The sequence below is a fragment of the Talpa europaea genome, assembly GCF_964194135.1.
Source record: "Talpa europaea genome assembly, chromosome: 7".
NCBI classification, from domain to species: domain Eukaryota; kingdom Metazoa; phylum Chordata; class Mammalia; order Eulipotyphla; family Talpidae; genus Talpa; species Talpa europaea.
Window position 1 is genome coordinate 102567829 of NC_140074.1, and position 11387 is coordinate 102579215.

Here is an 11387-nt window from a genome sequence, read left to right on the forward strand (position 1 = left end):
GATTGGGAAGAGTCCAGGCCAGTTCCAAGTTCTGTGTGAATGGCTGGGGACTAACATCAGAGTTAAGCTGGAGCAGCTTTATGTCAAATAGGTTGGGGAATATAAGAGTCTGCTGGGACGGCTGGGTCAACTGGGCAGCAGGACACCTATGCCTGGTGCCCAGGGGAAAACCATGACAGAGGACAGGTTGCCCTCATCCACTGTGGAGTGACGGGTCCTCAGTAGCCTGCTGTCCCCATATCACTCTCACCAGGTGCCTTTGTTTGTGAGGGGATCAGCACTGGCATGAGGTCCCCACAGTGTTACTGCAGGCACAGGCCACAAAACCAGTTTTCTCTGTTCTCTAGGACTAGCTGCTCTGTCCATTATCAGTGCTCAGAATTAGAATGTTCCAGAAAAGCAGAAAGAAGAGCTTCTTGTACTCAGACTTCAGAACATCTATAGCAGCCACATTGCTATTATTCAACAGCTGGTAGAACCTGCATGCCCATCAGAGGTCACAGGGATGCCAGCAGAGCCATTTGCTGGCAACAGGACTATTCCGCTGTGAACATGAACACTTCTGACAGCACAGTGCCTCTTGATGCCTCGTGCTAAGCGAGGGATGCCAGACAAAGGGCACATGACAAGTGCATGCTTGTATGTGTGTGCGCTTGTCTGTGCACACATGTGCATGTATGTGTCAGGGTGTACTCTGATTCACTGCACAGTCCCTGTGCTGGAGATATGGATGGCTTCTACCTTCTTACTACGCTGGAGGGTTCTGAGGCAAACATCCTGGTAAAGGAATTCTGGCAGCTCTTCATAATTATTTCCTATGGCTAGTTTCTTAGGCACACATACAATATAAAGCTCTTAATATACTTTACCAAAGTCCCCACCCCCAAAGTCCAAGAGAAGCCACTCCCAGAGCCTTGGTGACTTCCTCCATGGTCTTTTTTATTTTACTTTTTTCCAAGCTGAGGAATAAAAGATCAGCTCTCGTTTTTCATGGTTGTGTACTTCCCTTTGTGAATTGCTTGTTCACACATTGGTCCAATTGCCTTATTTTTCAGCTTTTATTGATGTGTAAAATCTTCATAAATTAAGGGTTTGAACTTTTGCCCTGTGTTCTCCAAATATCTTTCCCTAATGCTTTTCATCTAAGTTTGTTTTTCAGTTATTCATGTGTAACAAATTTTTGCTTTCATGCCATCAAGTCTATAGATCTCTCTCTCCCTTCTTTTTTTTCCCTTGATTTGGCCTTTGGAACTATGCCTAGATGATTACTATGTGTTTGCTTTTATGTCTTCTGATGTGTTTTCAATTTCAACACCATGGTCTTTAGAAGACCTATACTTCACTCAAAGTAGGGATCAGCTCTGCCTTTGTCCCCAGGCCTCTGGTTACATAGATGCCATTCCCATGGTCTGGGTGGCCCTGGGACCTCTGGAGTATCGTGTGGCTGTTGGGGCAGCAGTGCCCCATTCCCATTCCCATTCCAGGAGGGAAGTCCTGTCTCTAGGGAAGGGTTCTCATGTCACCTCTCTGCTCTCCCTTCCTAGGAACGTGTGCTCAAGTGCAGCCACCCCCGCGGGGCACCATCCAAGTCCTTCGTGGAAATGGCACTTCTGTGGGGACTGTCATCATGTTCCACTGCCCCTCAGGGCACCAGATGTTGGGGTCCGGCCTTCTCACCTGTGCTTGGAAGGGGAATATCGCCGAGTGGTCTTCAGTGGCCCCTGTGTGCAAGTGTGAGGCCCACTCCCCTTCAGTTGTCTTTGGGAGGGAACCTGATCCCTTATGTGGATGATGTGGGTATCCATGGACAAGGTGTGGTGGGTGTGAGTCACAGCTGGGCCTGCATATAGGGTCCTGATGCTGGTGCTTGTGGGATAGTGACTGGTGGCCCCTTGGAATCCATGTCCACAGTGTGTCTTAGTCCCAGATCCTAGCTCTGCCAAGGACTTAGCCTGTCACCTCCAAGAAGCTGCTTGTGCTGTATGAGTCAGAGCTGTCTCTTCAGTGGGAAGCTGTATCCATACTTTCATTCTTCCATGCATTCATGCAATAGATCTTGATCCGTGTGCCAAAATTCTAGGATTAAGGGACACCAAAGGTCAGAGTGTGCCCAGTGGGGTCTCCCAGTCTGTGGGAGAAGATGGTTGTCTAGTTTTCTTTTTTTTAATATTTATTTATTTATTTATACAAGCCCTGGGTACAGTCAGAAGCATGGGAGGGTGAGAGAATTCACCAGAGCCAGAGCGGGGAACAGAACAGGCAGAGTGATGAAATACACTGGGTAAGGGGCAGGGCAAAGGCATGTCCCCACATCCCCAGGAGGCTGCTAGAAGTTGCCCCACAGAATATGTAGTCTTCATTCTGGTTGACCAGAATGGGTTAGGAGTCCTGGGGACAGGGGACGCCAGTGTCCACTATAGGGGAATGTATGTGGCAGTGCTCAAGTTAAGATCTATGACCTTTTTGTCCTTTGAAACCTGATAGTAATGGCAGGTTGCACAGCTATGGGCTGAAGGCCCATTGACCCCAAACATGGACATTTTCCCTGCTTTTGAGCCTTCTTGAGAGTGTCTGAGAAGACAGGTACGCCCCGGAGGGTTTTGCCATTGTGAAAATAGATTGTAACTGCCAACTTCCATCTGGTCGTGGGCCCTGGCCACAGTGGGTGGAAGCCAGGGAGCCATCACTGAACTCAATAAGAACTCAATAAGCCACCAATAAGAACTTTTCCTGGTGTGCCATGACCTCCTACACCTTCAAAATCCTGCTCAGCCCCTTGTGAGGGGCAGTCTTCCCTAACAGCCCCATTCCTACAACAGTTTACAAGAACCTTCACCTCAGCTGCCCCTCACTGACGCATCCCCATAGAACAGGGCTCTCTGAGTACCACTGGGCCTAGCAGTTTGGGGGATGCCATGCCAGGACTGGTCTTGTCTCCCTTGCAGCTGTGCCACCATCTGAGACCTTTGGCTTTAAGGTGGCTGTGATCGCCTCCATTGTTAGCTGTGCCATCATCCTTCTCATGTCCGTGGCCTTCCTCACCTGCTGCCTGATAAAGTGTATAAAGAGGAGTGAGCAGAGGCGCGCTGACAGGTGAGTGCACGGTGCTACTGCAGAGGTTCCTGGGAGGTGGGCCTGGGGTCTGGGGTCCTGACCTCACAGAAGTAGGCCAGGTCCTGCCACTTGGGCCACTGTGCCTCTGAAAGTGTCAGGCACCAGGGGTGGTGGGTGGGGAGGTGGCATCTTGCTGTTCATAGGGCACTGAGGCCAGAAGTTGTCTGTGGCTTGTGCTCTTCAGTGTTGGAACATTGGGCTAAGTGGAGCATGCTAAACTGTAGCTAGTCTTCACTATATCTTCTTGGGGGTGGTGGTGGTGGTGGTATATTTTAATTGTTGTAAAATACTTATAAAAGTCCTTGTTTTAACTATTTTTAACTGTATAATTCAAGGGTATTAGTTACATTCTCATTATCGTGTGTCCATTGCTCAGTCCATCTCTAGAACTCTGTGCTATCTTTGTCAGTAGCATTTTACTGCTATGTAGCTGAGCTGCTCATTTGCCAATCATCCTGAGTGACAGAGCTAGGATGCCACAGTGACTGTGTGGCTGAGATGCCCACATGCTCACCGTGGGTTTTGCAGGGTCTTGGCCACAGACCAGGGTTGGGAAGTGTACTGGAAGCACCTGACATTCTCTCCATCTGTCTACAGGGTGGCCCAGCTGTGGCTCCAGCTGCGTGGTGAGGACCTGGAGACAGTGCAGGCTGCTTACCTGGGTCTCAAGAGTCCGAACAGCAATAGCAGCTCACAGCCCAGGAGCTGGCTCAGCCAGGTTCATGACAACCAAAGCTTCACCACGTAGGCATCCACTGGTCCATGGTGTAGTGGGTGGGTTTGGTGGAGGACTTAAGGGGTCAGGGTGTGGGCCTGTTTAGCAGGAAACCAGACTTGAAAACCAGAACCCTGCCTGCTGTACTCAGGTCACCAGGCCCGAGTGCTTGTCCCTGGAACCAGAGGCAGCAGTCGGTCCTTCCAGGCACCCTGAGCACCCCAGAAGCGCCTCCCTGTGCCTATACTTTGATAATCAAACCTGCAGAGAAGTTGAAACTTCTGGTCTCAGGAGGGTTCCACAATGTACACTTGACTTACTCTCCACCCAGCACCTGCCTTCTCTCTCTCTCTCTCTGTCTCTCCCATTTTTGTGTGTCCCTCTCATTTTCCCTATTTCTGTCTCTCTCTGTTTCTGAAAGAACACACACACACACACACATTTTTGACATTTTTGAACCAATGTCAGGACATTTTCTCTCACGCCTATTTGTGACTTGGCGATGTAATCCTGGCTGAAGGTGAACTTTATTTTTTTTTTTAAAAGATTTATTTATGTATACAAGAGCCGGGGTACAGGCCAGAGGTGTGTATGTGGGGAGGGGTGGTGGTGAGAGGATTCACCAGAAACAGACTGAGAACAGAACAGGCAGACTGACTGAAATACACTGCTGAGGGGAGCAGCAGGCAAGACAGGAGAGATCTGCTGTGCCATGTGTGTTTCTCCCTGGCTGGCCGGGGATTGAACTTGTGCTGCAGAGGCTGCAGATAGCTTCACAGGGCTGTGCTTAACCCTTTGCACCACCAGGGAGGCCCTGAAGGTGAACTTTAGATACAACCACCTCCTGAAGCTGTTGGTAGCTTTGAGCACGTGCCCTTTGACCCAGGATTCTGCTTGTTCCAGTTGTGGAGTCTCCTTCATTGGGGACCAACTTCATGTCTCTAGTGCCACTGCCTCTATGAGACTATTTCTGGTGGGGGCACCGTGGCTGATGCTGGTCAGATTACACACCATTAGCCTGTCCCCCAGCAGGACCTGGCAGTTCCACTGTCAAGTGATGATGAAGGGACTCTGTGAGGAGTCATCCCTTCTAACCCATGACCTCCTCCCAGGGGTGATCTGAGATTACAGTTCTGCCATTCCTTCTGTGAGGAATGAGGATGACTTCTAGTTTTCTTTCTTTTCCATTTTGTTTTGTTTTAGTATTTTAGTATTCCTATGGGCTCATGGGTATTTTTTCCTCAGACTTTATTTGGAGAATTTCATAAATATACAGAAGTAAGGAGAATAGTGTCATGGTCTCCTGGCCTGCCTCTGCCTTCAGGGCTTCTGAATTCCCCCATCATTTGGAGTCATATTTCCAGCTGTGATCCTTTGTCTGTGGGAGCCCCAGTGCCTGCCACTCTGGTTATGCCTTGTTCTTTCAGAAGTTCCTTTCCTTTCTCCATAAGGTTCTGGGCCCTCAAGTGCATCATAGTGATACGAAAATGACAAAACAAAATGGAAAAGGAAGAAAACCAGAACTCATGCTCATTCCTCACAGAAGGAATGGCAGAATTGCAATCCCAGAATATGATCACCCCTGGGAGGAGGTCTGTGTATCCCCCTTCCCATACAGCTGGTGAAAATGAGGCTTCAGGGTGCAGGGGAGACCCTGTGCTTGCCACAGACACCTGGCTAAGGCTGGAGGTGTTTTCTCTTTCCCACAGTGGGCACAGAGCTGCATGAGGAATTGAGTCTACTCACTGAGGAAGTGGGAGAGCCCAAGTAGGGATGTCCTGAGGGCTCCCTGACATGCTGGAGGAGGCCAGCTTGAGGGCAACCCTGAGAGGTGATTCTAGTCAGTGCAGCTCAAGAGGCAGGAAGTAAGATGGGGGAAGCACTTGGGCAGAACTCTCCTGCAGCTCCTCTCAAACCCCACTCAACACAGTTTAAGGGGGACGCAAGAAAGGCCCTGAGTCAGGGTCTCTGATAGCACACAGCTCAGAGGCCTCTGGAAATGCCATCCTTAGGCAAGGCTGGGTGACTGGTAGTGAATTATCTTAGCAGGGTCCATTGTAATTTTATCTCATTTTAAGAAATATGTTCAGAATCACACAGCTAGTAAAGTGTGACAGTGCATTCAAACTGGCTCCAAAGTACATGAACTTGCCCACAAGCTGTCTGTCCTCTCTAATTGATTCACTCAATCATTGAACCAGCATATAACTTCTTAATTCCTACTAGTCCCTAGAGTTTTTTTTGAAAACTAGGAATAGGTGGGGGCAGTGATCCTAGCAGGCTTCCTAAAGGAGGTGATGCCTGAAGTGAACAGGCTGGGCTAACCTGCTTTTTGGGAAGGAAACAGCCAGCATCTTACTGGGAGGGAATAGCCTTGCAGAGACAAGCAGGCTTTAGGGAGCCAGGTCAGAGTGGATAGACCAGATGGACAGGAGTGATAGATAGAGGCAGGGTTGAATGGGCAGGGGATGGCCAGCATTTGATCAACCTAGAGGATGAAGTGGTTTAGGTTTAGAATAGGGGGAGCTTCAGGGAACTGAGAATCTAGGAGGTGGTGCTCTGACCCCAAACTACCAGAAGTTAGGCCTCATAGGAACAAAGGTAACCTCACCCCCTGATGCTCATGATCCCTACTGGCTTTTCCCTTTCTGGGGCATCTGGGCCTGACCCCCAGGAATTACATACACTGAATGAATCTCCTTTTTCAGCACAAGCCCTAGGAAGCCCCTTCCCTATCTTAGAAGGCAGGTGAGTGGTGCCAATGGAAGAGCATCTTTGTATGTAGGGCAGCTCCAGCAGGATGAAACTGGGCTCCTCAACCTAGGGGCACAGTTTGCCACAGGTCTACCTCCATTTTCCCACATGGATAGAGTTGGGGTTTGACAGATCATATTCTTCCTAAAGCTCTTGCTTCCTCTCTCTCCACAGAGACTTTGGTGAGGGCACCAGAGAGGTGGCTGGCCTGGCCCACAGTGTGAACAAGGACCCATGGACCCTGGGACCTGGTGCTCTGAACCCCATTGGCACTACTGGCTTCCCCCACACTCAGAGGATGATGCATACAACAAATATGGGGCAGATTGTGCCTGCCTCCAGACTCACCTCAGGAATCTGCAGACAGCCCATGGCCTATGTCCCCGGATGACCACAGCCAAGGACTCTCTCACTTGTGGGGGTTGGGGGCATTCACAACTTGACGTGTCCAGCTTGAGATTGGTCATGAAGTCAGCTTCTGGCTTAAGGATCTTTCAGTACTCCCACCTGGGCACTCAAGGGAGGTGTCCTATCTGGGGGAGCCCAGCCGCAGCAGTTTTTATAGCTAGGCTCCTTGAAACCATTGCCTCAGAGGATCTCAAACCCAGTTGCAGCCTCCCTCTGACCTGGTTCTGGTAAAGATACAGGGACAGTTTAAGCAAATCTAGTTTTGCATATCAGAGTAGGAAAATAAACTCAGCAACTTCAGATGCATCTTCCTCATGGGGCGCTGCCTGTGAGATGGGACTTGATGAAATGTCAGCATCCAGTCTCTAAAATTATTGATCAAGGTTGTAAAATAAACAGTTCTTTTGAATGCTGAAAAATACAAAGGTAAACATCACTCTCTTGGATTTCAGTCCCTCTAGAGCAAAACCCCAGGCACACTGGCCTAAAACTATTATCCTTTATTACCGTTTGGGCTCCAGACTTAACCAGTGCTCAGCTGGTGGCCCTCAAGGCCCTGCCTGAGGTGCTGTGGTCAGCTGGTGACTGGCACTGGCTGTGAAAGGCTGGCCAACACATCAGAATACGCTGCTGCTGTCTGCAGAGACCTCCGAGGGGCATGATCATCTTACATCTTGGTGAGAATTCCAAGTGCAAGCACCATCTTTCAGGCTCCAGTCATGTCATGTCCTTCGCAGTAGGGGTGGCAGCTGGACCTTTTGGTGAAGGAGTATTATACCTGCATATGTCCAGCCCAGTCTTCCACCTGTCCTGATCCCAGGTGAGCCCTGTGTGCATGCCTGTGGGTGTGGCTGTAGTTGGCAGTCTCTCATGCACATTTGTTTGCTCCATTTAACATGACCTTGGGCTCATTCTGTAGTGCCTTCTGCATATTCACCTCCTAAGTGGCTTGGGCTAGCCCCATCTTCCAGGTCCTCATCAGTGGAGCGTCACCTCTGTTCTGGGCAGGTTGAACTCCAGTCTATTACCATTTGGGGTGTGGACTGTTTAACCATTGAGGAAAGTGGCTGAGTTTTGCCCTCTGACCTTTCTTCCTGCCTGGAGGGCCTACAGCCATACTGGGGCCATGAGGAGAAGGGAGCCGGATGAACAAGCAGCAGTCCAGAAGGAGCTTGAGCTGCCTCCAGACACATGGTAAAATCTACCATCTTAACCATTTTGAAGTGTAAAGTTTGGTGGCATTAAGCACATTCAACCATCACCTCCTTCCATTTCCAGAACTTTCTCACCTTCCCAAACTGAAATATACTTATTTTACAATAACTCCATTTTCCTCCCCCAACCCTTGTACCCCCCATTCTGCTTTCTTTTAGTCTCTATGAATTTGATGACTAGGAACTCATATGAATAGAATCATCCAGTATTTGTCCTTTTTTTGACTGCCTTATCATATCTCATTGAGCATAATGTCCTCAAGGTTTATCCATGTTGTAACCTGTGTCAGAATTTCCTTCCTTTTTTTTTTTTTTAAAGATTTATTTATTTATACAAGAACCGGGGGACAGGCCAGATGTGCAGGAGGGTGAGAGGATTCACCAGAGACAGAGCGGGGAACAGAACAGGCAGACTGACCGAAATACACTGCTGAGGGGAGCAGCAGGCGAGACAGGAGAAGTCTGCTTGCCATTTGGGCATCTCCGCAGCCAGCAGAGATCCAACCAGCACTGCAGAGGCTGCGGACAGCTTCTCAGCACTGTGCTCAACCACCTGCACCACCAGGGAGGCCCAGAATTTCCTTCCTTTTTAAGACTGAATAATATCCCACTGTATGAGTGGACCACATTTGGTTTATTCATTCACTGTTGATGGACGCTTGGGTTGTTCTGCCTTTTGGCTATTGTGAATCACGCTCTGAACATGAATGTACAAGTATCACTTAAGTTCCTACTTTCTGTTCTTTTGTGTATATAGAGTGTTAAGATGAAAACATAAATCACAATGGATCACCACACTCTCCTTAACACATCACCCTCAAATGGTATGTGCCAGCTCCCTGGCTCTCCTTTACCACCTGCCCTCACCCTTTTGCTCACCCTGGGGCTGGGCACATTGACTGAACCTCAATCATAGAATGACCATCTTTGCCTGGGGCTTCATATGTGTACCTCCTCTGAAATAGTCTTCCCCAGCTGTCATATGCTGTGCCCCTTCACATCAGCCAAGCCGCTGCTCAGATGTTTAGTGCACTAGTTATATACTTTCACAGATATGAGTACACCAAAATGTAGTGGTCAAAACTAAAAGTCATTTATTACCTCTCAGTTTCGGGTGAGGCTGGTAAGGTCCTGAGGCTGCTGTCGGGTTGGCCAAGGCTGCCCTGTAGGTTTGACTGGGCTAGAATCCACTCCCAGGGTGGTTCTCTTCCTCAGGCAGGCTGGTGTCAGCTGTCTGCTGGAGGGCTTAGCTCCCCCACTCCTCCGCCACCAGCCCCCTGCAAAACTGAGTATTGCTTGAGTGTCCTCATGACATGATGGTGCTGCCCAGAGTAAATGACCTGGAAGATAAAGGTAGAAATCACATCATCACTCTGCCACATTTCAGGGTCACAGAATCCAGCCTGATTACCATGGGAGGAGATGTGAGATTCTGGGGACTTTTTGGAGGCTGGCCAGGCAGCCACTAGCCTCTTACCCTTCATAGTATGTATCAGATGATTGCTTTATCAGTCTGAGCAGAAGCTCTGAGGGGTAGACCCTCTTGCCTTTTTGAGCATCATTTAGTGGGCACATGGCTAGTGTTCAGGGAACATTTACTGAATGAATGAATGAATGAATGAACGAATGAATGGTGGCCCTTGGCCAGGTAAGAGTGTGAAAGGAGAGTATCCCTTTTCCTTCCTCAGTGTTCAGACTCTTCATTGACAACTGTGTCCCTTTGCTCAGTCACTTCCAGTCACATAGGCTTCCCCTCCACTTATGGCACACACATCCCTCTTGCCTCTGGCCATGCTTGAGTTCAATTTGTCCAACTCATCTGACTAGATTTTAAAGTGTATTTATGGAGCACCTATTATGTGGCTGGCACTGTGATTGAGAGCTGACATTCTAGTGTGGAGACAGGTTAATAGGAAGTGCTAGGAAAAGAGTAAGATGGGTGGACTGCCAGGCTCCCCTTGCTTGGTGGGGTATTCCCCATGGCTAGACCACAGAAGTGCTGATCCAGGTTTTGGGCTTGTGTGATTATCCCATGAAACATGAAAATCTTTTTTTAAGATTTATTTATTTTTATACATGAACTGGGGTACAGGCCAGATATGCAGGAGTGTGAGAAGATTCACCAGAGACAGAGCAGGAAACAGAACAGGCAGATTGGCTGAAATACACTGCTGAGGGGAGCAGCGGGTGAGACAGGAGAGGTCTGCCTTGCCATGAAACATGAATTTCTTAATATGAATAGAATTGAGTCTCTTCCTAAGAGAAGTTTCCTCTTGGAATATATGAATGTTTACCTATTTCTTTCTGATTCCTAAAAGATCCTTATTAAATTGGGACATGAATGCTCTGTGAGTTGAGCTGCCAACATTTCCCTGGTTCCTAGATTATCTTTTTACTTTGCTGACATTTTGGAAGGGAGACTGAGAAGAGGCCTGAATAAGGAAGGGGGTACTGGAGAAAATCAGGAGGAATAGCAACTGCAGACACAGTTGCTTGATTTGGGATGCACTATCCTGCTTGATTTAAGTATTGTATTTCTGATCAGATACTGCCATGGTTACAGAATTGAAATGAAACAAAAGTCTCAGGTGCAGATGAGGGCATGGGAGGGGGTTGGGCCAGATGCAGATGAGGGCATGGGAGGGGATTGGGCCAGTGCATCTGTGACATCCAGGGACTGTGATGAGCAACTTCAGTTCACATGCATCTGGTCCCTTCCATGTGTGAGACCCACATTGCTCACAGATTGGTAAGGGTCCTGAGAACCCTGTACCCTCCAGGACCAAGCACTTACTTTCTACTCGGCGTTGGTGCAGCCAGGGCCTGGAGGTGGCAAAGGGTGAGGCAGCTTACATAAACTCCTGCACCCCAGATCTGGGGAAGGTGAATGCCTGGGGCCTGCCATTTGACTCTGGGGTGGAGCTACTGGGTGAGGATCTAGGCTCACTGCCACAGCCTTCATCTGTTGGAGTGCCCCTCCCAGGCCACATGGAGTACAGGGTCCATGTGCACCAGGGGGGAGCACATTGGAGCAAATTTGGCACCTGGGAGCACTGATAGCTAGACCTTAAGGGAGAAACTCTGCCACTCTGAGCCTCAGTTTCCCCATTGTCCCAGTGGCCAAGTGCACATGAAGGTGGAATGCTGGCCTCCTAAAATTGGCAGGGGTGACACCTGGGGCC

The 11387-nt window shown here is 49.0% G+C and overlaps 1 protein-coding gene across 1 annotated transcript; it reads left to right on the forward strand.

Annotated features, from left to right (window-relative positions):
* Positions 1 to 1516: 1516 nt before the first annotated feature.
* SUSD3 (sushi domain containing 3) lies at positions 1517 to 6974 on the forward strand (the record flags this gene model as incomplete). Its single annotated transcript, XM_084237936.1, has 4 exons — positions 1517 to 1733; positions 2946 to 3093; positions 3712 to 3858; positions 6758 to 6974. 4 exons carry the CDS (start codon positions 1517 to 1519, stop codon positions 6972 to 6974), a joined length of 729 nt encoding a protein of 242 aa, XP_084094062.1.
* Between the last annotated feature and the right edge of the window lie 4413 nt (positions 6975 to 11387).